At 32.8% G+C, this 26,148-nt stretch overlaps 2 protein-coding genes across 11 annotated transcripts in view; one reads left to right on the forward strand and one right to left on the reverse strand.

Moving 5' to 3' along the window:
• The window catches only part of LOC113519026 (protein unc-80 homolog), a 48,058-nt gene extending 31,049 nt beyond the window's left edge, over positions 1-17,009 (reverse strand). For 6 of the 8 annotated variants that reach the window (XM_052892689.1, XM_052892688.1, XM_052892692.1 and 3 more), the window contains exons 1-22: positions 16,872-17,009; positions 14,912-15,067; positions 14,223-14,249; positions 13,179-13,199; positions 12,069-12,214; positions 11,524-11,689; positions 10,867-11,083; positions 10,451-10,638; positions 9,538-9,698; positions 8,233-8,332; positions 8,022-8,125; positions 7,544-7,925; positions 7,327-7,466; positions 5,725-5,869; positions 5,009-5,206; positions 3,795-3,977; positions 3,582-3,715; positions 3,074-3,312; positions 2,098-2,291; positions 1,764-1,918; positions 1,380-1,509; positions 727-961 (exon numbers count right to left, since the gene is read on the reverse strand). In XM_052892689.1, coding sequence (XP_052748649.1) covers positions 727-961; positions 1,380-1,509; positions 1,764-1,918; positions 2,098-2,291; positions 3,074-3,312; positions 3,582-3,715; positions 3,795-3,977; positions 5,009-5,206; positions 5,725-5,869; positions 7,327-7,466; positions 7,544-7,925; positions 8,022-8,125; positions 8,233-8,332; positions 9,538-9,698; positions 10,451-10,638; positions 10,867-11,083; positions 11,524-11,689; positions 12,069-12,214; positions 13,179-13,199; positions 14,223-14,249; positions 14,912-15,043 — 3,397 coding nt within the window. In that variant the 5' untranslated portion in view covers positions 15,044-15,067; positions 16,872-17,009. Of the gene's footprint in view, positions 1-726; positions 962-1,379; positions 1,510-1,763; positions 1,919-2,097; positions 2,292-3,073; positions 3,313-3,581; positions 3,716-3,794; positions 3,978-5,008; positions 5,207-5,724; positions 5,870-6,868; positions 7,276-7,326; positions 7,467-7,543; positions 7,926-8,021; positions 8,126-8,232; positions 8,333-9,537; positions 9,699-10,450; positions 10,639-10,866; positions 11,084-11,523; positions 11,690-12,068; positions 12,215-13,178; positions 13,200-14,222; positions 14,250-14,911; positions 15,068-16,871 lie in introns of those variants that run through there. The other 2 variants (XM_052892686.1, XM_052892693.1) reach the window with 2 other exon arrangements.
• Positions 17,010-21,000: 3,991 nt separating this feature from the next.
• Positions 21,001-26,008, forward strand: LOC113519025 (uncharacterized). 3 transcript variants are annotated; one of them, XM_031906948.2, is made up of 10 exons: positions 21,001-21,113; positions 21,386-21,433; positions 21,528-21,638; positions 22,292-22,468; positions 22,972-23,036; positions 23,559-23,936; positions 24,102-24,177; positions 24,497-24,633; positions 25,005-25,157; positions 25,248-26,008. In XM_031906948.2, the coding sequence occupies exons 2-10, from the start codon at positions 21,418-21,420 to the stop codon at positions 25,461-25,463; spliced, it is 1,329 nt and encodes a 442-aa protein (XP_031762808.2). In that variant the 5' UTR covers positions 21,001-21,113; positions 21,386-21,417; the 3' UTR covers positions 25,464-26,008. The 3 variants fall into 3 exon arrangements, with proteins under 3 accessions (XP_031762808.2, XP_031762804.2, XP_031762810.2); XM_031906944.2 differs by lacking the exon at positions 21,001-21,113 and having other exon boundaries at positions 21,318-21,433; XM_031906950.2 differs by lacking the exon at positions 21,001-21,113 and having other exon boundaries at positions 21,367-21,433; positions 21,514-21,638.
• Positions 26,009-26,148: the final 140 nt, after the last annotated feature.

The following is a 26,148-nucleotide window of genomic DNA, read 5'->3' on the forward strand; positions in this document are numbered from 1 at the left end:
TAGATAATGTTACTAGCTCGTTTAAACATGTACACACAAATGACTGTATCTTTTATAGCAAAAACAAATTTTTGTAGATTAAATTTACAATTAGTTAAAAAACAGAAACACGTTAACATTCTGAAACAAATTTGACAAATTTATTATTTTTTAGTGTACAATCAGTCGAAAATTATGAACAAACATAATGTTGTTTGCAATATGATTTATCTGCATTGCAGCATACAAGCTCATGGCCCATTCAATTGCCAAATCTCGCTAATTCTGCCATACGCAATACTGCGTTATCTGCATCGCAACATACACCCAGTTTGATACACGAGACTATCGTGTAATACCTGTTTTGTTAACTAACAGTAGAATAGAAATTATATTTATATAAATATTCTTGTTTACAAGGTGTGAAATGTTGTTATTGGCTGAGAAGAATCCGTAACAAAAGCAGTTACTTCTTCAATTTAATTTATATGTGTCATTCAAAGTAATATCAATTAATTCCGACTATATTTTATTAATATAATAAAATTGTAAGTATGTGACGTCTGGAGGTTTTAATAATACTAACAGTTGTCAAAACAATAATTTTTAGCAATTTTATTTGTCTGTATGTTTGTTCCGGTATGATGTAAAAACTATTGCATTGGATGGACGCGGTTTTCATTGTTTTGTTTAATTGTGTTACACGAAATAGTGAACAAAAAATTTGTTCATTAATAATATTAATACCAATTCCGCTGATGTGGAACTTGGAGGGTATGGACTTGGAGTGCGTGAGCTTGTGGTGGGGCGTGACATCGGCGGAGGCAGCGGAGCCGGCGGAGGCGGCGGAGGCCGCGGCGGCGGCGGCGGCGATGGAGGGGATCGCTCGCTCGGACTGGCGGGGGGTCAGCTGGTAGCGACGCGCGCGCACCGACAGCGGCGACTGACTAGCTGACTCCGCGCCTTCTGTCTCCAGCAAGCTCTGTGGAACCACCGTTGGAAATAATTTGTATTATTACTAGCGACCCGCTCCGATTTGGAAAAATCCGTCGCGTGGTTTAGAAGAAGTAAAGGAGGAAACAAGACGGGAATAGTGACTTTGTTTCATACTGTTTAAAGATAGACGATACTTATCGTCATTCGTATATATCAATGTAGGTCCGTGGAGCAAGGAATAAGCAGTTTCTACTTCACAAGTTAATAAATTAGGAAAAAATTAACAATATACTTATCTTAGAAATCGTTAAGTAATAGGGAAAACCGTTCACTCGTCGTCACATTTGAATATCGAACGTTTGTACTTCATTTCACTCATATTATAGTCTTTCTTGTAGTTCGCGTTTCAATACTTGCATACGATATACATTCGTAGACTAAATTTCACAATATTTTATACTGACATGAGCTCCAGTAGAAGAGGTACTTCTCTTCTTGAAGGTAAACTTTTTATGACTTCGATCATCGGCAGCGCAGCCAGAATCCGCGCCTGTATCAGACCCACGCTCGTCATCCGCCGGACGAGGGATATGCCTAGAAAAAAAAATTAAATACATTGAATGAAACGATAAACAACAAAAACATCGCTGGATGTTTCCTATGTAGGTACAATATGTAGATGTGTATTAACAATATAAAGTATTTAAGTATGATACAATTTGTCTAGTACTGTCCGGCGGTTTTACTTGTATTTCATGATAAATTAAGACATATTAAGTTCCACATTCAAAATTTAAAATTAATTATATTAGAAATTGTACTCTGCAAATTTATTTAAACAAATTAACCTTATCACTCTTGTCGTTTGCATATTTGACTCCTTCTGTTGACTATCCGGTCTTTCCGCTGTGTCTAATAGTGCACTGAATGCGACTACACGGAATTGTCCGCCGTGAGCTTCTCTTACATAGCTTAGAAGTAAACGGACTTCACTGTATAACGCCTAAAATAAAAATTGCAAATAAAAATAAAAATGTATAATTTACAACTATTTATATTAAAAATGTATGTATATATTTTGAGTTTTACTATTTTAATAATAATGAGATGTAAAATTCTTTTTCAAAGTCAAAATAGTAGAAGCTGCTGATTATAATATATTAATAAAATATATATACTTACTGAATTATCAAGCATTTTCAATTCCTTGTGCATTAATGCGAACCTGGTAACTAGTACTCTGAATGTAGACTCTATTATGAATGTCTCTATAGCTCTGTTTGCATTGGCACCCTGTGTTGCACCAAAGTTCGTCGCGTACCCGGCTTGCAAATGGCTCATTTCTGGTGATTTTGCATTGTTACGTTTTTGTTGGTCTGTAAAATATAATATATACATAATGAGGTCGATTCTGAGATACTGTTTCTCTAAACCTATTTTTAAAATTTGAATTCCAATGTAATATAATAGCGAAATCCTTATTCTAAGAATCATTATGAATACAATTTTAAAATATTCAAGTTAAAATTATAAAAAAAATTGTTTATGATAGTCCGTAAATCAATAATTTAGAGAAATTATCATATTAAAATATTTGATTAAGAAATAGGTTTAGAAACTTGGTGAAAGTTTTTTTTATACGACTTAGAATGGCAAACAAGCTGACGGCCCACCAGATGAAAAGTGGTAACCGTTGCCTATAGACATGAGCAGTACCATGGACATAACAGTACACACACATACTGTTTCGCCCGTGCGTTGCCTCTCCCATGCGTTGCCATTCAAGGACTCAGGTATTATTCTTCTGTACCCTGTAAATTTACGCCATATCCCACTCTTTAAACCGAAACACAGCCATGCAAACACAACTGCTTCACGGTAGAAACACGAATGGGACAGAGGTACCCAAGCAATCGACTTTTGTACAAAGTGAACCCAATGTGTAGTAAAATAACATTTTAGAATAGAAGAAAAAAAAAATGTTCAGCAGTGGACAATTAATGGCTGATATGGTATGGTATGGTGTAGATTTAACAGATACATAAATACATAAAATATTATTAATGACTTCACTTAATATATACAATTGAACTAATGTAAACATTTATCGGTTAAAATTTGATCATATATAACGTATCAATATAAAAAAAAGTCTTACTCATAGGTGAGACTAACGATGCAGGCTCAACACAAAACCCAATAGTGGCGTGCAAATTATCGAGTACTTCTCGTATGGGTGCAAACTTGGTCATCTCCTTGAGACGTAAAGTGAACTTGGGTATGGAGGCCGCGCGCAGCTGTCGTAATGAGCTGCGTGCTTGTACACGTAGGCATTCCGCTTGCGGCCCGCGAAGTGCGCTTGCGCATCCGTGCGAGCAACCCAGCTGCCGCAGCAGTCTGACAAGAAAAAAAATTAGAGAGTTCTAGTTTAACTGCTAATTATGGGTCACTTATGTTTGTGTTTTGATTTATGATGTATTTAGTTTGGCAATTCATACCATTTATGCACTCTATTCCTCTTTCGAATAGAAACTATATATCTACTAATACGTCGAACCTTACATGTATAAATAGTTGACGTAAAATAGTTGTATCATAGTTGAAATATATTACGTACTTTAAATAAATAAATCTTTGTGTAATTATGGAAAGTAGTATGTGCATACCTGAGTATAATATTCATAATCATGAAATATGGACAATCTATATTTTCTTCTTCTTTCTTCTCCTTAGTACTGTCACCACCTTCTACATTAGTAGAATCTTGACTTTGAGCACATGGTAAACCAGAATCCCTTTCCTATAACAAAAAAATAAATAAAAATATTGTGATGCAATTCTTAACTACACAATTTATTAAAATATAAAAATGAAATCACCTTATTGTCTTTTCCTAGATCCATTAATGGATCCACCGATCCTGGTTGCAAATCTTCAGAAACGTTATTCTGCCAGTTTTTGTGAACTCCAATTTCCATTAATGTATCAACCAAGTTCAACATTACTTCCATTACTCGTAAGGTTATGTAGAAGCTATCCATAACAGATACTGAGTAAACAGCCTTAAAAATAGAAAATATACAGAAAACTAAATATAATAAAAGTACAGAAATTATTACTTTATATATATATTGCTTTTTTGTGTATATATTATTTTGTCTTTTTACTGTGTATGTCTGTTGTTATTTGTGTGTTGTAAGTAATCATTATTATAAATTATTATTATTATTAAAAAAAATAAAAAAAGTACATAGTCACCTACTAACTAAAAAAAAAAAATGAATTCTGCGATTTATTTAAATTTTTTATATTAAGGAACAATTATCATCATCATATCAGTCTTTGGCTATCCACTGTTAACCATAAGCCTCTCTTTTGGGGGATTTTGCCAGTAGTTGCCACGTTGGACAGGCGGATTTGCAACCGCAGTTAGTCTTGAGAGATTTTTTAAGAGGGGCGCTGCTACTCATCACTGGTCCTCCCTTAGAGGCTATTATGACACCCACGGGAAAGGAAGGGGTGGTGTGTTCTATGCCGGGACCATACGGACATTAAGGCACAATATTATTTAGTTGCTCTTATGAACATGAGTTTAAAATATCATCAAGAGGTACTTGAGGTTTTATGATTGATGTAATATTGAATATATTTCCTAATAAATTTCGTAGCATACTACTAATGTATTTCTCCTTTTCATCAGCCAATAGTAGTATATTGTTGCTTAGTTGATTTAGTAGTCATTGTAGACAGATTTTGGCTCGTTCGTTAGTACTCTTTTAATTTTTTTGATGAATGCACTTTGTTTTCTGTACATATAGCACCCTCAACATGCTCTATTTTATTTTTTATTTTATTTCAATAGGTACACATTACAGAGAATTAACATGGTTACATTAATTTATACAGTACAATAATTTTTTGTTCAAGCTAACCCTCCAAATATATGCGTACACAGAATGATATTTTGAATTTGATGAACTCGTATTCGGATCAACATCAAATTGATTCTTTACACACTTAAACCCCAAGATTTACTAATGTATGGGCTTTTACGGTACCATATATTATACATAAAATTATAGATTCGATATACCTTTAGAACGACTTGAAAATCTATATCACCATCTTTTGTAATATAATATAAGCTTCCAGGCGCCTCTTGTATCTCCTCTACAACATAGGTAATATTAGAGTCTGTTTGTGATCGGGTCAGACTTGGCTTCCTTTCTGGAGTAGGCATGTGTTGGGACCCTTGCATGCTAACTGAATCGATCTGAGATTCCATTGAACCCTGTGATTAGATAATTTTTTAAAATATTTATGTAAATCTTAATTTAATTCAAGACAAAAAATATGTTACAATGTCAACTTTTGCACTCAATTAGACTTGTTTCTAATTTTAAGTATTATCAAAATGAGTTTATCTAATCTGACATTAAGAAAATTATTGTTTTTAAATTGATATATTAGCCAACAAATTAGTTTTCATTAATCAATCCCTGGGATAGTAGGTTTAGGTATAGCTATAATGTTAATCCTAATAATTATAATATAATATATTCGAAAGGGATGGATGTATAGATGGATGTTTGTCACTTTTTCACGTAAAAACTACTGATCGGATTTAAATGATATTTGATACACAAGTGGGTTATATTTTTACTTAGCAACTTGGGTATTTTATGTGCTACTTCACGCGGGTGAAGCCGCGGGATACAGTATAGTTTGAACACAAATCTAATTGTTTAGCGACTATGAATATAAATGGCTTTAAAATATAAAAAATAGACCCTATATTAATAATCATACCTGTCTTGTCTTAGAGAGATAATCGGGAGATGGCGTTGGTGTGTGTTCAGTAACAGTTATTATGGGATTCTTCTTTTTCTGTATACTTGCAGGCAGTGTGTTAGAAGGCCCATGGGACCTTTCTGTCTTGATTTCCCCGATGTATCTAAAATATAATGGATAATTTAATTACTGATTTTCGTTAAAATATGACTATTTTCATAGAATATCATTAAGTAATTAATAAGACTGAATAATGGACGGTTAAAAGTGTATTAAATATTATATTATTGTTTAAAGTGTAAGGTGGTGTGCCTGAGTATAATAAATCTAAATTAAAGTGTATTTTTTTGGTATCACACAATCTCTTTCTATAAATGTAGGTACTTGTTTATCGTATGTAGTATGATAATACAAGTGAGAAGTATTTATAATTCTTTCCATGCTACAAAAATTCAAACCACCCTTTCTCAACATATTTATAAGCAGCAGTTTTTGATAAAAATTAACAATGAAAAAAAGTATATGTAAATTTTATTTATATAGTTTTATTTCATAAATCAATGCTGAATAAACATAATGGTAAGGAAAAGAATATAAGTTTAAAATCGGATTATTGTATCGAAAGGGTGTTTTTGTTTTCTCAGATAAATTTTAACCGATTTAGTAAGTATCAGTAAGGATAATGTATTCTACGTCATGCTATATAATTTGTTTATAATTTCATAACGATGTTTGCATTCCAACTGAAATTTGTTTAAAATGTTTAAAATTGCAGTACTTTACCTGGTCAAAGTTTTAGTTGAAGCATCTTATAAGCGAATTCCATGGGCTAACTACTCAAGTATGTAATGCGTATTACGATGTTTACTGTGTACTAGATACGTGGTTAGTGTAGTGCGTGCATACAATCACTTTGATATTTATGTTACGTATATACAAATGCTATTTAGTGCTTTATCAAAGTAATTGTTTAGTGTCTTACAAGCTTGTGTACTTATGAGCGCATTTTAAATCCATGAAGTTTCGTGACACGCTAATTTAGGCATAAATTTACCAAGTTCAACACCTATGCAATACAATGTAGTGTGTATTATCTCAGAGCATTACTTTTATTTAACTTACGAAGCATCTAAATTCCTTGTAGTGTTGCTTTCACACTTACCCATTAGATGCTAGCTCATCAATCAGACAGCTAGCGACCGTTTTGTTCATCCATTACAATATTGAACGGGATTAAGCGTTAAGAAGACGGGAGAAAAGAGAAAAAATATAATTTTTAAATAGGAAATATTACTTAGAGAATGTGTTAAAAACAAATCATGCTGTGCTGTGAAATGAAAAATGTGAAAATTTATACGGTGGCGTTAAGAAGTAAACATTTTCTTCATATAATTTTCATAATTATATCTGGTATACTGCGGACCTTTGAACTTGTCAATAGTAAATTGTATACATCTAAACTATTACTAAAATACTTTTTTTAATTGAATTTAATATAAAATTTAAAAGATAGGATGGTATTCTGAAATAACGACGAAATAAAGAGTAAAAATATGATAGATACTATGAGAAATATTGAATAAAAATAATAAATATAAAAATGTTAAAAATTATACTTGCCTTAAACTTGGCATACTTTTTCCTTTGATGAGATTGCACTGTAGGAAATCACCCGTTAATCTGGGTGCTAATGGCGGAAAATTGCTTGCTAGGGCTGAGTTAGGCCTGTCGTCAGCATTGTCTAGGCTTCTATGATAGTCCTGTAATAATGTATCTTTTAGAATATATTGATAAACGATAAATATATATTAAAAGAGCTATAAAAAACAATAAGTACAGATAGCATTCTTACTGCTGTGTGAAATGAAAACTTATGGTCGTCTTGACCAATTTTTTCTAGTGCTTTTTCAGATTTAGAGAGTAGTTTAGTCTCAACGAATGCTTTTAAATCAGCCATTTTCATTTTTCGTTTTATCTTTTCACTAGATCGACGTGACATAATACATTCTTCCTCAATTTTTGGCGCGTTCGGAAATGGACTTTCGTTTAATGGTGACATGTCTTTGACTTCTGGAACCTCCATAAAATTTTTTAATGAATCTCGTTCTTTAATATCGGGGCTCTGGTATACAGATACTTCTATTTTTGGTATAGGTAATGAGTTGCTTCTTTTTCTTGGTTGAGTTTGTTTCGATATATCGTCACATATATCTCGCAATCTAAAAGAGTAAAATAAAAAGTGAAGTAATATTTTTGCTTAAGCCCATTATAGACATCGATATGATTTTCAACACTGAACATTTTAAAGACTTTACCTATTATACAAATAATGCAATGCCCAATATACACCTTCTTCTTGCCATTGAGAAGTAAAAAGACATCGTAAAGTAGCAACATCTAAAAATGTGGCAGCTGATACCTAAAAATAATTACATAGTGGATTGTAACTACAATTATATAATGATTCTGTATAATGATTTATAATTAATATAAGTATTTTAAGACAAATTTATTGCTATTAATTACATGGCCTTGTTTCGTTGATGGTGGATTCTCGGTAGGAGGTGTCTCTTTAGGCCCTTGTCCACCCCCACCACTATCTGATAGAGATTCTTTGTCAGATGAGCTGAAATTAGGAAATAAAATGCGATAAGTACTTGTACTACTATATTTTTTTTATGTTAATTTAGTAGATACCTCCCAAATGTGCTGAAGTGTGGTAATTACTACGTATAAACGTTACGGCTATTATGATAGCCTATAGTATAATCGATATATTGCCTGTGTCTTTTTAATCCATTTGTAATAAGTTGGATGATGATTTTTGAATTAACTTATTAAAAAACCGTACGAGGTTTGTCCGGAAAGTACGTATAAAAGTTTTTTAAAAATTTTATTTTACAATTATTCAGGTAAATCAATTTTATCTCCTTCAAAGTACTCCCCCTGTGACATAATGCACTTGTGCCAACGCCGTTTCCACTGTGAGAAGGCTCCTTGAAAGTCCTCTGGTTGTAGGTTTCTCAGCTGCCCCGTCGTAGCTTTTTTTATCTCATTTATGTCCCCCAAATGCCGCCCCCGAAGTACCAATTTGGTTTTTGGGAACAAGAAGAAGTCACACGGGGCCAAATCCGGCGAATAGGGGGGGTGTTCGGTCACCGTAATGGAATTTTTACTCAAAAACTCACGGACAACAAGAGAGGTGTGGGCAGGGGCATTGTCGTGGTGAAGAATCCAACGCCCCTCTCGCGCCAATTCTGGACGAACTCGTGCCACACGAGCTTTGAGGCGTCTGAGCACATCGACGTAGAATTTTCCATCAACTGTCTGGCCTGGAGGGACGAATTCTTGATGGACAATCCCCCGAACATCGAAAAAAACAATCAACATTGTCTTGACATTTGAGCGGGATTTTCTTGATTTTTTTGTTCGTGGTTCCCCGGATGTCTTATCGAATTAGATCGGCAAAAATTTCACGGCCATTCTTGCCGAGTTTCGAGAGAAACTTGATTACGACGCGCTGCTCTTCAACGGAAGCGGGCTCCATGCCGACGGGGTCTCGTTAAGAGGTAACTTCACAGATGGCGTGACAAGCCAGTTCGCACCGCACGGCGGTCAGACCAGAACTGAAGCATTGTTAGGGACATAAGGAAGGGGTCCTGCGCTTACCTGGCCTCCCCACTCCTCTTTCTCGCATTCCAGAACACTTTTATACGAACTTTCCGGACAGACCTCGTAAGTTGCACTTAGACATTACAGTATTGTATGAAAGTTTTATAATAGTATATCAATGATATTGTAAAATAAAAGTCATTATAATTATATTAATACCTCATTTTTGGAATTTGCGGAAGTGGTTTGATGCCAGGTAAAGTCGGTTTCGTGGAGTCGGATTTCCGTAGTTGGAACAAGCTCGGATCGGCCGCGTATACCGTGTAAGTCTCTTTGATAGCGCCACCAAAGTTTTGTTCAGAAGGAAGTCGGTAAATAAACTAAAACAATGTATTGTAATTTATATGTTAGTTACTACTAACATAGAAATGATTCTATACTTGAATAAAAATTATTAAATATCTAAAAACAAGTTGTCAGGATTGCTCGACAGATCTAGAAATACGTTCGATATTTTACTATTATACAGGGTGAAAGGGACAGGTTGGCCAAAATGAAAATAGCTTATTCAAATTAATGGTCTGAACCAGATGGTAGATTATTTTCCCACCGGAAATGCAGCACAGCCATATAATTAAGATTCTTAGTTTTAAAGAGTATTAGTTTAAGTGTGCAACTTATTTGAAATTTTACTTTAATTTTACTGCTCAATGGGACGCAGGATGTCTATATCGCGCGGTCAACGGCGCTTAATTGTAAGTAGTTTTTGTAAGCTTGTGGCTTTGACCTTACACAGCTGATTCTGCGCGTTGCGGTAGGATTTTAAAGAGAATATTATATTACTCTTTTTTGGTATTTAATAGTGTTTCACTATAAAATATTGTTATTTCTTTATATTATGACATAATATCACTGATTATATCATTTTAAATGAAAATAACAATGCAAAATAATTAAAAATTTCCGGAAAAAATTTCCACTGATTTTTAGTTCAGAATAATGATCTGAATTCATTGTTTCTATTTTGCTAACCTGCCCCTTACATCTACCTAGTATATATCTCGATTGTAAACTTATATGAACATATTACATGTTCGGCATATTATGTTTGGCGTAATAAAAAAATGATTACCACATGTTCTTCTTCAGTGCTTGAGCTTTCTTCAGGAATAGTTTCAGGGAAGATTGTATCTTTTGGTGAAGAGAGCCAAGGTTCTTCTTCTGTACTTGCTTGTTTCACTGGTACTTCAGGTTGAGAGATAGATATATTTTGACTTGGAGGGCTTCCATTTACTGGGCCTTCCTCTTTAGAATATTTGCCTGTATAATTCAAAATATTTATATTGAACATTAATATGACAATAATATTTATTGTTAATTATAATATTTTTAAATATTTTGGATTTGGTCTATTATTGATTATAAGCCTTGACATGTCAAGCACGGTTTTTGGAAATAATAAACAAAAATTGCTGATATATAGCTCATCAATTGATATAAGCAAGAATTTCCCATTATAGGAAAAAAAAGAAAATCTTTGATACTTACGGCCCATAAACACATCTCCATGCTGATTACGCTTAGAAAATTTTCCACCTAAAGGCTTAGGCTTAGGTTTCACATGTGTGGTGAAGCATGGTGCATCAGGATGTCTGAATTCCCACAATGCTTGCCACAGCTTCAAACCATTCTCCAATCGATAATTTATAGTGAAGTCAGACTCCTTGAGGTGGTGAGATATTGGTGCAAATAAGAAGACAAAGAGCTGAAATAAAATCAAATATTTATTGCATTACATTTATGAATCACAGTATGTCTAGGCACTTTTTTTTAATATTAAACACTCCAAATATCTTTAGTAAATGTGAAAGTTACTAAAGATGTTTGGATAATTGTTATTGACATCATGGTTAAAAAATGGATTTGAATAAAATTGGTACACAGATAGGCCATATCATAGATTAAAACATAGTATACTTTATGTCCATGATATGACAAAGCTCCATGTTGCAGTTAGTCTAAAGATCATGTACAGGTGTCTAAATACCAAAATAAATGCACTTCCCTTTCTAAAAAATTGTTTTATTTTATACTATTTTATAATAGTATAAATAAACGATTTTTAAAAGACCATGAACATAACACTAAGTAAGTTTTACTTAATACAAATAAAAATAGTTTGTAATTATTAAAATAAATACATACAGTCATGGCCGGTATAGAAAATAAGTAGTGAAAGGGATTGGATATAAAAATCCCATTTTCATAATCATTCTCAGCACATTCATCTGAGGCATCAAGGAGGATCCAATGCAAAGTGTAAAGTAATCTGGTTTCCACATTGCCTAGGGACTGCATGTTGTCTTTTACTCTGTAATAAAATAATAAAGTTACTTATATTTACTTATAGGTACTTTCTGTTATAATGACAGTCAATGCAGATTATAATTTATAACTTGATCAGTGTACTCCTATTAATGTTCTATATTTAAATGCAAGTTGTTTATGTAATCAGTATCCTATAAAACAGTATATTGTTTAAAAATAATACATGGAATAATAATTAAAACAAATATTTTTACATTGATTATAAACAGAATTGATTTTTTTAAAAATGTTTTCTTTATAAATAAGGATAAAATTATAATTGTAACTGACTGAAAAAAAATATACTTAAAAAATACAGATGAATTAAGAATCTCACTCTTATTTAAAAACCTTTAAAAAAAGGAAAGAGATCATCTAGATACCTGTTGTGCAACAACGCAGCCAATGCATGCATCACATGGGGAAATGCAGCTTGTATGAGGCGCCATCTTGGTATTGCTTCTATAGCCTCATTCAAACTCAGAGATAATTCAATACGGATATTCTGCACCAAGACTTTTTCAAATGACTGTAACAATTTTTATTTATTCCATTAAAGTCATAATTCAACATAGAGATTATTCATTTGGCAAAAACATAATTATGCAGAAAGTAGTCAAATTTCTTATTAATATCTGATTTTAATAGAGTTAATATTATGAATTAGATACTATATAATGTTAGAGCTTGTGATGGTTTTTGGATGTTTAGATGTTTGTTTTTCAATTATTTTTAAACAGCCAAATGGATTTAAGTTGGTACATATTCTGGATTTATGATTTTTTTATAAATAGGTAAAGCTGCGGGATACAGCTTGTATTTTGATTATGAAAGGTCTGTAAAAAAGTCTGATGTTTGTTACTCATTAACATAAATAGTTGAATGAGGTGAATAAAATTTGGGTCATGAAAATAAGAATCCTAATCTCTACTATAACACTTCCTTTTATTTTAAATGACAGTAAAATGGCATACTACTATACTTTAATTTCCTATACCTTATTAATTATTTTCTTATATATTATAAAACTTCTTGAATATACTAGCGACATGAGATTATGGTCAATGTTGTTAGAGTAATGAAATATACAGTGTTAGAGTATGGGGAGGAAAATTAGGCATCTAGGAATAGAACCAGCTCCCTGGCTTACTGTGTAGAAATGGTTCACCTATAAGTTAATTATCTATAATGCTGAAAATTCTTACTAATATTATAAATGTGAAAGTGAGTTTGTTTATTACCTTATCACACATTAATAGTCTAACCAATCACTGTGAAATTTGGTATACATATACTATATAGGATGACCAAGGATATAGGCTATTTTTGATTCCCGTCAGGAAATATATCCTGCTCAAGCGAGCGAATTCGCGGGTATAAGCTAGTTAAATTAATAAAAAAGTACAACGTATGGATAGATGTTATATTTTTGTATTTTGTTTAAGTTGCAATAAGTTGATATTTATCTTATTTTACAAATATAAATGGTTTACCTTACAAGCTTCTTTCAATTCCTGTGTGCAGGGAAAGAAAAATATATAATGCTGTTTATATCATTAAATTTTCAACGGCAATTAAGTAATATAATCACGGAGAAAAAGCAATTTGTCTACTAGTTAATTATTATTACATTTGGTTAACATTTTAATTAAGTTTTATGATTTTTTTAAGCGTTTAGTTAAACTTTGATTTTGAAAAATAAGGATGAGAATGTAAACAAACAAAAAATTTGTAGGTCTTGTTTGCTTGTGACATTATATACTTTGTCGTATTGACAAATTGTCAATGTCAGACTCTGACAGCATAATCACTGCTAGAGACATACATAAATATTTTTTAATGAATGGGAGGGCGGGGGGAGGGAATTGTTAGTAATGCAGGTTACCAGTCCCATTGCTAGGGGGGAAAAGGATTGTTAGCAATGGAGTTTGACAGCCCCATTGCTAGCAATATACCTTATTAGGTCGACCTCCACGTGGTTCCCCCTGGAAACCATCGTGAACAATTCTTGTTAAATTCGTCACGATGGGCTAACTGACCTACTTCATCCTCATCTATCATTCTTCACTGGTGCCCCGCCAGTGTATACCGATAGCGCAGGTGGGGTTACCATTCCATTATCATCCATTAAAAAAAAAGTCCCATTGCTAGCAATATACCCCCGACCGATCGACCTTCACGTGGCTCCCACTGGAAACCATCGTGCTGAATTCCAGGCGTATTCATCACGGTGGGCTAACTGACTTGTCTTTTCATTCTCACCTATCATCTATTACTGGTGACCCACCAGCGTATACTGATAGCTTAGGTGGAGTTACCATTTCATTATCACCCATTAAAGACCTAGGGCGGGCACCGGACAATTCTTGGATGAGCACGGCACATCCGGTTCCCTCTTAAATACGTCTATTGGTAGTGATTTTGTACCTACATAGTTTCCTTTTGCTGTAGGTATATTTTCTAATATAAATATGGTGTTAAGAATATGAACTGGCATTAAAACATCTATAATTAGAAAACCACAATAATAAACTCACATGGTGTCCAGGAGCTCGTTGGCAAAACTGTAAGGAAAAAAGTAGAAAAATTTTAATACACATAACGATAATAATTAGTTGGCAACAAATAAATCAATAAATAATGTAAGTCCCACATTTGGTTCCACACAGTCACACCTTCAATTATTTTAAAAAATTAGGATGCTGATATGAGGAATTAAGTAACGATTATCTAGGGTGATAATCCAGGACATCCATAATCGAGTCAGTCAATTTAGAACAGTTTGCGTCCAAGATTGACTCTAGTGAGAATCAGATCCGGGATCACATTTATGTAAAACAACGAAACGAATAACGAAATAACCTATTAGTATATGTTGTGGAGATGGTTATTGCCGTTAAGCCAACAACCCGATATCTATTAGCACAAAAAATCTTATCTAGGCATGGATCTTACATAGAGATATGTTTAGTACAATCTACTGTCTCACTCAACAATGAAACTGTACATTTTCCAAGGAAGATTGAAGATTAGAATAAAAAATATAAACAAATTACGTAGTTATGTCGCCGATTTTATATGAATCATTCTATAATTTTTTCTCATTAATTTTCATGCTGAATCTTTGGAGGAAGTTGTTTATAAATATCTACTATTGTTGGATTTCGGATTGTCCTATCCTAATTATTTTTTCTTTTGTAGATTCTGTGGAACTATGAGTACTGACCATGCAATCTGCATCGTGAACTTTTCCAAGTCTAGGCCGTACGAATGGCGTGGTTTGTGTCCACAGGAATATCTGAACAGGAATTGGGATCACTTCCTCTGAGTTGGGGTCTTCGTCATTGGAGTCCTTCATTCTTACTTCAATTTAGTAAAATATCTGAAACATACAAAATGATAAGTGAAATTTAATCGCATTTAATAAGTACTTAGTTTATATCCTTTACTTAGACATAACTTTATTTCTGCTAATGGAGAATTAGTTATTTACAAAATCTTTGACAAAATGATTTGTATATGCTTGCTTGTAAAATCCGGGAATATTGAGTAGTGACTGACCAAATTGACAACCTTTGATTTGAGATTATAATTATGAATATATTAATTTTAATTTCAATAATGATAATATTTATTTAACTTTTATTGCAGTAGAAACATAAAAATAAACAATGACATATAAACAATTCAAGTGAAATACAATAAAGTACAGATTAAAAATATAGGTATATATAAATCTGCATGGGTATTCCTATACCGTTTGAGGTTCTGTGGTTAAGCAGTTTTGCATCCTTGGCTATGTTTCTGTTTGATGGGTGCCTATAGCAGTAAAGTTATAGGGTATGGATGCATACCACATTCTTTATGGGATAAAAATTTAATGGCACAGCCATCTGTGCAGTTGATATTGGTTAGCGCGGTTTTTACGGTAGGTAATTAACCATCATGGATAGTAGAGGGACCACATAGAGGTCGACCTTATAAGATATTACGAACAATTCACGTGTAACATATTGGTCCTCAGTAATGTCAACAGATGAGTGTTGTCCATGGTGGAGGTACATATATTATTGTTTTAGGTATACATATTTATTCTAATACTAGCTACATACTGCGGCCTCATCCGCTTGAATCAGTATATATTGTAACCTATATTCTAAGTTAGGATATAATCAATCCGTCTAACAAATTTCATTTAAATCTATCCACTGGTGCGTGTAAGACACCGGCATTTATTCACCTTCACAAAATTTCACATTGTTAGTAGTAGTAGGAAGTAGGATTAATATGTTTATAATAACATTAATATGTTTACTACGGTTATTACTTTTTTTTTATTAATTAGTATAAAAAAATAAGTTGCTGTATGGTCCCGCCATAAAATGAGCCACTTCTTCTTTTCCCGTGGGTATCGTAAGAGGTGACTAAGGGAACATGATAATCTAGGTCGAGGCATGGACAGCAGCGTCCCTTTAGAAACATTACCAAAGCCTAACTACGGTTGAAAATTCGTCTGTCAACTGCCCAATAGGGAGAAGCCTATGTTCAGCAGTGGATAGTTAAAGGCTGATATGATGAAATTATAAAAAAAAAAAAAGATTTTCCAGTGAATGTTATAGATAGTTTTTGGTGTTGATTATTCAACCAGATGCTTTCAATTACTGTTGAAGATAGTTTGATTTATTCGAAACAAACTATGAAGCATTTCTTTAAAATCTGTTTTAAAGAATTAAATTGAAATTCGTTCATTCGTGTGGATATTCTATATTTTCATACACATACACAGATATACAGACTGACTGGTTTTAAACTAATAACACTATTTGCGTCGCAAATTATTAAAATTGAGTAGTTGCATTTATGATCATATTTTGTAATTGTTCTTTATCATATCACATGCATATAGAATGGTAGAGATCATTTTTAGCAGTAAGGTTTTACATTACTTTTCTCTTATGCTGTTCAGGTATTTTTTTTTATAATTTTATATATTTTGGGTGAGCAATAAATAATATATTACTATAATATATTAATAGGATTATCTAGTATTATTTTTTTTTATTATAAAACAAAGGAAACTCACTATTGAGAATATTTAAGAAAACGTGGAACAAACAATATTTTATGTGTATAAATATTATGAATAAACAAAATAAAAAGGTAGGTTCATAGTAACAGATACTTACCAATATCGATGATTTTGAACTATGTTCACGAAATAAGAAGTACACAGGAGTACTGTTTACATTTTGGTAAGAGGCCCAGAACCGGCACGGTATGTGGAAAATGGCGTTGAGAACGCAGGTAGAGACGCGCAGTAACAGGAGGGAAGCTCGGTTTAGAATGAGGTTTTGCGCATTCGTATCCAGAGGGATACAGGGTTGTCACTTTGGTCCATTAAACTAATCGAAATTTGTTCAGTGTCTGTTATTCTGTCATTTGATACGGCTGTAGTTTACAGTAGGTCTATTTCGCAATTATTACATTATTAGGTGTACGAACTGAAATTATTGGAAACTACAGAAAAATAATCATATTTCGATAAATATGTAGGTACTGAAATCTTTTCTGTTGTTATTTTTATATATATAGATAATCTGAAATATCAATGGGTAGACGAATCAATGGAATACCGGGGATATTGTTACATTTAAGTTTTTCTTAAGAAAATGTAGCTAGCAGCCCTATAAAGATTTCATTGATCTGTGCGCGCAGCCTCCCGTTGTCATAGGAACTAGTGGCATGGCTGCCTATCGAGCAGCTGCGAATATAGGTCATATTCATTCAACTTTTTCAAATCTAAATATTAAATTTATGATATGGGCTTAATCAATGCGAAGCAAAAATCACACAGGGCTTTAGAGAACTTACACTTCGTTTATTATATTATACGAATTAATAGCAAGAAAAATTTATAATAATTGAATCTAGTAAGTCAAAGGCTTATGTTCAGCAGTGGACAGTTAAGAGCTGACATGATAAAGTCAAATGATTAAATGGATACGTTTATTCAGTCTGAGTCTTCTATTTATATTTTATGACGCAAGGAAAATTTAGATTTCATTTATAATTACTTTAAAATACATACTATATTTACAATTAGTGAAATAATATTGAACTAATAAGATTGGCATGGATATCAATGTTCACTTTACGTCAGGCAATTTACTTTATAAATAGAGTCGCCTGGGAGCGGCAGCACTAAACAGTTCCCACTTTATAGATTGTTTCTTCTGTTTATGTGTTAATGCATTGTAACTATCTTTATATAAAGATGTACATATGGTATGTGTACCTCGCAGGTTTATTATTTTAAAATTTCTTATTATAATGATTGTTAAAAAAAGTATATACTGAGTCCTCAGGAATGGCAATGCATGGGGGGGTATCATGGGCGAAACAGTATACTCTGTTATGTCCATGGTATTGCTCATGTCTATAGGCGACGGTTACCACTTTCCATCAGGTGGGCCGTCAGCTTGTTTGCCATTCTAAGTTGTATATAAAAAAAATACACATTTAGGGGAACCCTAGTAATAAACCGAAAAAAAAATTGTCTGTGTTTTTTCCAAGATTCTATACTATTAATAATATGTTTTTTGCTATCTGCAAAATGTATACTTCAATGATTTAATTTTTACTATTTTAAGTAAAATAGCAATTTTATATAAGTGGCACTTACTTACACTCGTATATTGAAAGTATACGGGTAGTTATGAAAATAATTAAGACATCTATACACATAAAAATTTTTTAAAATACCTTTTCCTGATTTTCAAAATGGTGAAAATCAAAGGAACAACATTTCATCGACGATAAGGTTAAACCGTGTTTGTTTACGATATCGGCGTGACGTCATCTTTGAGGCAAACTTAAATACACTTTCATACAAATATATACATTTTGCTTCCTTGTTTTGTCATGATAGAAGATAAAGTCGCGCTTTGCCCTGTACAGTTTTATATTTTTAAAACGACCGAAAGCATCCGATTATTACATAATAAGTGTATGTTGTTTTATTTAAATATTATTTAATACTTATTTTATGTTTTGAAAAAACGCAACAAATTTAATCAGAAAGAATAGTAAGAGTGAGAAGTAAAAATTATTGTTCCAAATATCATCACCGTGCCAAATATTAATTAAATATTTAATATACTTAGTACAAGCTTACCTTTGTATTGAAAATTATTTCTTATACGAGTAATAGTAATTTGAATCTCTTTGCGTGATAGAATTCGAAATGAGGATATCCGCAAAAGAATCAAAGTAACCGACATATTCCAAAGGATAAGCCAGCTGAAGTAGTAAGTTGGTAAGTAAGTAGTACGAGTATGTAGGTTGGTCAAATAGCTCGAAGAACCGACAACCGATGGGGAAGAAAGGTTCTTGAGTGGCAGCCCCGCACAAGCAAACACAGTATAAGACGACCTCCAACTAGATGCGACGACTTGAAATGCAGTGCTGGGAGTCAGTGGATACAGGTAGCCCAGAACCGTTCTTTATGGCAGTCTATGAGAGAGGTTTATGATCAGTAGTGAACGGATAATGGTTGAAATGATGATGATGATTAATTATAATTTGAAGTTAACAACAAAGGAATACCTACACGTGAACTTTATAAGAATGGTAACAGTCCAAGTTTGAAGACGAAGGTCTTTAGCCACTTTGTATTGCCGGTGATGATCCATGAAATTGAAACATGGTCCTATACGGTTGTCCGTATGCAAAAACTTTTAGTTACTCAGCGAGCTATGGAGAGGGCTACGCTCGGAGTTTCTTAGCGTGACAGAATCCAAAAAATGAGGATATTTGCAAAAGAATTAACACAAAAGAAAGGCTCAGACTCTTTCTTATGTCAGCTTATGGGGGAGGCCTATATTTAACAGTTATAGTGACTGATATAATGGTGAACTTTCAGGGCACATCTCTCGATAATAAGTCGAGTCTGGGGATTCTTGGCGTCGATATATCTAGCCACGTCTAGTTTTGCGGTCATCTGTGAGAAAAAAACAAAGATAGCTTCCAAAAATTGGGGGTGCTAAGTAGGGTGGGACGGTATTTCACGCTGAAACACCGCCTGAAACTGTATAAAGCTCAAGTCAGGCCACATATGGAATACTGTTCTCACCTATGGACAGGAGCGCCACAATACCAACTCCTTCCGTTAGACCGCATTCAAAGTTGGGCAGCTCGAATTGTTGACGATTGGCGCCTTACTGTCCGACTCTACCCACTGAAACTGCGTAGAGATGTTGTATTTCTGTGCATCTTCTACGGAATTTATCATGGGGAGTGCTCTGAGGAATTGTTCAGATTGTTACCTGCTGCTGATTTTCACTATCGTACAACCCGCCATAAACTAAAATTTCATCCCAACCATCTGGACGAGCGGCGGTCCTCCACCGTGTGTTTTTCAAGGCACTTTCTTCCACGTACAGCCACTCTTTAGAATCAACTACCAGTAGCAGTATTTCCGAATTGATATGACAACATAACCTTCAAGAAAAGAGCATATTCCTTTTTAAAAAGCTGACAGTACATCTGCAATGCCGTTGGTGTTGTAGATGATCACGGGCGGCGATAGTCACTTACCATCAGATGAGCCGCACGCTAGTTTGCCCCCAGTATTGTAAAAAAAATTGCAAAAAAAGCAAATGTATTTGCATAGGTATATTTTGAAGAATCGTGGACTTTTGATCGATGATTCCGGTAGTTAGCCTATTCTCCAATCTGATATATTTAAAAGAAAAGCACCTTTGAAATGGAACGATACATAATCTTTCTGTATATGAAATATGTCATATAGGTACAGTGTCGTAATTATTTGCCATATATAGTGTTAGAGTTATGTGGTCTGTATTACTAATTTAATGGAGTATTTTTATAATAGTATTATACTTGTAGATATAGAGTTGTATCAATATGCTTTTATTGCTTTAAAGTGCATTGCTTTAAAGCACAGATATTATACGCGCAACAGGTACCAAGGCGTCACAGTAATGTTTATGGTGCAGTTTCAGTCTATAAGCTAAAGGTGCCATTTTCTACCATGTGAACAATTAGTTTATTTGTCATTCTATGTTATATTAAAATTATTATAATCGAAATAAATAATTCTCAACAAATTTTAATTACGTATCGCGAAACGCAGCCGATTAGTTCTACCTATATTATGATACGAAACTTGAACAAAAATAGCACGAGGTTGACGAATAACAATAATGTAGCTATCGACGGGGCGTTACTGAAATAGCGACGCTGTTTTGAATGAAATAGGTAGATAGGTATTTTGTATTTTAAAGTAAACGCCAGTGTTATCTTTCTATAGATAAAATTTATTGAGTATTGTTTTTTCCTCAATATTGATGTTTTTTTAACGGGTTTTCATAAGAAAGAGGTTCTTCATTCGACTGCATTTTTTGCAGGTAACGATATCTGAGCGATTTTGATAATTCTTTCTTATTACTGAAGAAGAGCTTACTTTCTTGATACTTTTAGCTACAATTTAATTTTGCCAAGCTTGAAGTTGGTTTTGTATAAAAAACAATATTTTGGACTTCTATTACCTACCTTACTACAATTTTATAAATCTGGAAATAAGTATTTTGCTGGAGTTTTTAAAATTAAAATACTGGCCATAACAATAAGAAAAAAATAAAACTGTCAAGATATTTATTTGACACATTTTTTCATTCAGGCTTAATCCTCATTTCAAGAAAAATAGGCAAGATGACTAATAAAGAAGGTATGTTTTTGGATTTGGAATCGTTATTTATGTTTTTAGATCTTTATTTATAGTTTAAGGTCGATGTTGTTAAATAATAGGCCATCATATATAGATATGGACGAGCAATCATACAATCCGCGATTGGCTGCGTTGTTAGCAGTTCACCTCGTTAGTCAAGTATTGGATGAAGCGTACGTTATAGCAAATGCTGCAAGAGAATCAGGTAGTTATTACGTATTTTAAGTACAGTACAACTTTTACACCCTTTTCTATGTTCAGAATATTATATTTTATTCAGAAAGTAGTCTAAGGTATTATAAGAATTTTAAAAAAACAATCAATTTTACAATTGCGGCACAGAAAGATTTTTAACAATGTTGTCAACTGTTTTCTATTAATGTCTAAATCATACAGTAATTTTGATTTGACAATTTAAGAAACGGACCGATTTCGCGTACATAATCTATAAGATCACCAAGCAATAAAAAATGTTTTAAGACTGTATAGATTTTTCCTGTAGAAATTTGATGGAGAGATGTACAAAAGTATATTATTACATATTCGTGTGTTAGTATTTTTAAAATGCTGGCGATTTGGCCTAGTTTGTTTTAGACTGCAAATACGAACAATTATGAATCTCCATTATTAATGATAGCAAAATAATTTCATTTATTTTACGATTATCGGGATTGTTAAGCTATAGGTATAATATTTTGATTATTTATTATTATATGTCTTTTTGCAAAATATGAATAAATATGGTCAAAATATCTCAGTAGTTCTTTTTTAGGTTGCTTAGACTGGATATTTTTTATCTAAGTTTTCTTTAGTACTCTTATATTTGACCATATGAAATAGAACAAAATTTACATACAGGTCAACCATGGCATTATTTATCAGTGATGAAAAATTTGAAGGTTAATAAAGGTGAAGTGGAAGACGAGGAATTTTCGTATAATATAATACCGAATGACGACAACGACGATGATTTGAGAGATAAGTTGGATATTGCTACCAATATTGTTGTTACGTCTACACCTCAAAAGAATACTGGTAGGTAGCTTTAATTTAATGAGCAGTAAGTTTGTAAAATTCCTTCCAGTGGGTGTCGTAAAAGGCGACAAAGAGTACTTAAAAGTCAAGGGTTGGGAAGCAGCGTCCCTCTTGAAACATCATCAAAGCCTAACTGCTATTACCAACTTGCCTGTCACGCGTGGCAAGTGGCAAAACCCTCTTTATGGGGAAGATCTATGTTCAGCAGTGGACAGTTAACGGCTGATATGAATGAATGAATGTTTATGAAATTAATTTGCCAGTACTCAAATTATTTTAAAAGAGCATTCCTTTTTTGAAAATAGTTTGGGTTTTTTTTTTTAAATAATTTATATAAAGTACTTGTGTGTAGTGAACTATCCTATATTTTAAGTTACAACAAACCACACACATTCATAAAATTCTATTGAAATCGGTTGGACGGTTTCGGGAATTAGTGTGTCCGAATATAGTGATTTCGTAATTTTTATATATAAATTATTTTTTAAATCAAAATTTTACAGACGAAGTTGTAAAAATAAAGAAAATGGAAACAAATTTTATTGGCCAAGGCGATGAAGAATATATAGTAAGTGAAATTAAATCTGTTATATGTACGTACCTGTTTCAGTACCTGTTATTTGTCTTTGATAAAAGTTTATAAATGAGTGTGTATTGCAATCTATTGCTGTTATCGTAACTGTGAAGACCTGAAACATTGACTGAGATGCAGTTCTTTGAACATTGTTTATAATATGCTTACATAATAGATAAGTTCATATACATACATTAAACCAGTTATCCGCTCCGCCTTTGCACGGATATATTAATGAAGAAAATTAATGTTAAACATTTTGTTCTAATAATTACAAAGACAAAAAAAAAAGAATTATCTAAATATAAGCAGCCGTTTTGGAGGAGTTCTCTTAAAAACATTAGGCGACAATTTATTTATATATATATATATATATATATATATATATATATATATATATATATATATATATATATATATATTGCTAATTGTTCGCCATTTTAGTTTAGGCGCATTGTAAATATAGTGTTATCAGAATATCTCCCTTAAATTATTTAAGATTTTTAAAAATTACAGCACTGTAATGAATTAACAAAATCAACATCCATGTTTATTAATCATCTATTTGATATGAGCGAAGTCGAACATATGAGTATGCCTGATGAAGATGAACTTTCAATTAAAAATTTTAAACCAGATTTACTTATTGAAGACATATCAAAAATAATAGAATCTTACATAAATGTTGCCCTAAACATCGGTTTTACCGGAAAATATCAAGATAATATAACACAAATGACTGCAAACACTTCTAGCAGTACAACTTATTCATCTTACTCATTTCTATCTGATGTCTGTCTTAATAATAAAGATAATGAAGTAGCAATATTCACAGATGACAGTAATAATGATAAAATACAAGAGTTAGGATTGGAATTAAATGAAGACGTAGAGGTAATAGTATACTTTTAAATTAAATACGCTTAACAAAATTATTAACTTTTTTAGACAAGAAGAAGAAAGCAGTTTTATTTAAAATATTCCAATAGTACTTATTGTAATCCTTACTGTGATTTTGATATAATTTGCTAACGTTTTTCCTTTTCATTTTTGTAATAGAAAACTAATGTACAATGCATTAAAGAGGACGGGAAAAATACTTTATCATTTGAAAATGCTTATTTAACTTTGAATCGTGAGTAATATTCCATTTCATAGATTGCATTTGTTTATTCTCTGATATTTCTGTTCTTTATTACTTTTTATCACGTTTCCTGAAAATAAAGAATTGTTATAATTCTTGGTATTTCCAGAGAACCTTTCATAATGATTACATATTGGAAGAAAGTATAAATTCCGTTTTAATTGGTTGGGAAGGTTAGGTGCAATTTATAGGAATATAATTGAGTTTACAATTTTAAAAGCTTAGGATAAATTACTTCGACTCAATATACATATGTAGGTATATATATTTTTAGCATGGTATAATAATAAAGAAAGATGATTTTGCACAGGTGATTACGAACAATGTTCTGAAGAAGATGGAGATCCTGTATTACAGGATCCGAAGGCCCTTACATTGCAAGAAGTAGAATTGATGACTGTTCACACTTCGGAAGTTGATTTGTTTCCATATAAAAAATCTATTCAAGTAAGTAGCGGTGGTAGTCACTTACCATCAGGTGAGCCGCATGCACGTTTGCCCCCTGTGTTGTAGAAAAAAAGTAATAATACCTTTCGAGTAGATTACTGAATTGTACTGAAAAGATATATATATATATATATATATATATATATATATATATATATATATATATATATATATATATATATATATATATATATATATATGATTTTTACATATAGATCCCATGGAAGTGTTATCAAAATCGGTTATCGGTAGCTAAATTTTTAGGTAAAAATAATTTGTTTTATCACAACTTAAGTTGGTTTCTTTTTATGAGACACAATCTTTAATTACGTTGTAAATAATAATTATTTAATATATCACTTTGCAATTAGAAATCGAAGGTACTTAAAGCAATATCTGCAGCACCGGCCTCTGTAAGTGGATCTCGCAAAAGCAGCTTAGTTCACCGTTGTCGTACACAAGGAGCTAGGTTACTGGCTTGCCTTCGCGGTTGGTGGAGACGCAAAACTCCAGGGAAACGAAAGGTATTGCACAAAATTAAGCAAAGTTCACACAGTAGTAATATTTTCCTATTATTTATATATATTGTGAACCAGGTTTTTAATAATTTTCAGGAGTCCCGTGGCCCATTGCGTGGACTATGTCCTTTGTCTCCAGATGCTCGACGTCGCACTGCCAGCCTTCTTGATCAAAGTCGGATGCGCTCTCCTTCACCTTCACGGGCTGTCGTATGGAAATTCAACACTGTTAACGAAACTTTAGTAAATTCCTCTCGTTGGAAGGAATATCCGTTCGATATCAGACCAGATGAATGTGGCGAATATAATTAATATCTTATTTTAAATATGTTGGCCCTAATGTTTGCTTATGATTTAAATATTTTGTCATTCTCTTCAGTTAATAAATACAGTTTTTTTTTAATCATAAATACAATAATTTAGAGGACAAAAATCCTTTATGTATGTAAGTATTATAAAATTGATAGATTACTTACTATGCTATTACCAGATGGAGACTTTGTACAAAAGTCGTTTGCTTGGGCACCTCTGTCCCATTCATGTTTCTACCGTGAAACAGGTGTTTGCATGGTTTGCGTTTCGGTATAAAGGGTAGGATATGGCAGTGAATTTACAGGGTACAGAGGAATAACACCTGAGTCCTCAGGAATGGCAAAGCATGGCGGGTATCATGGGCGAAACAGTATACTCTGTTATGTCCATGGTACTGCTCATGTCTATAGGCGACGGTTACCATTTTCCATCAGGTGGACCGTCAACTTGTTTGCCATTCTAAATTGCATAAAAAAAAAACTTGGAATTACATACATGTATCACATATATCGATCGAAATAGTTTAGGACAAATGTACATATATCTGAGGAATCGGAGTCGGCCGATAAGTCTATGGAGCAATATAAAAAGACGGTCATCTCGCTCGCTCTTGTATGAGCAACACTCGTACGAAGATGCCGCGGTGTTGGACCAACTCCGCCGAAAATAGAATGATCGCGGATTC

This window comes from Galleria mellonella, unplaced genomic scaffold (assembly GCF_026898425.1).
Source record: "Galleria mellonella isolate WM207_F2 unplaced genomic scaffold, CSIRO_AGI_GalMel_v1 utg165, whole genome shotgun sequence".
Taxonomy (NCBI): domain Eukaryota; kingdom Metazoa; phylum Arthropoda; class Insecta; order Lepidoptera; family Pyralidae; genus Galleria; species Galleria mellonella.

Bases quoted from the DNA above. Each gene is read 5' to 3' on its own strand.
- LOC113519025 (XM_031906948.2), top strand. The intron at 21,639-22,291 runs GTAGTTATTACG...ATTTACATACAG, and splicing joins AAATGCTGCAAGAGAATCAG to GTCAACCATGGCATTATTTA. The intron at 22,469-22,971 runs GTAGGTAGCTTT...AAAATTTTACAG, and splicing joins TACACCTCAAAAGAATACTG to ACGAAGTTGTAAAAATAAAG.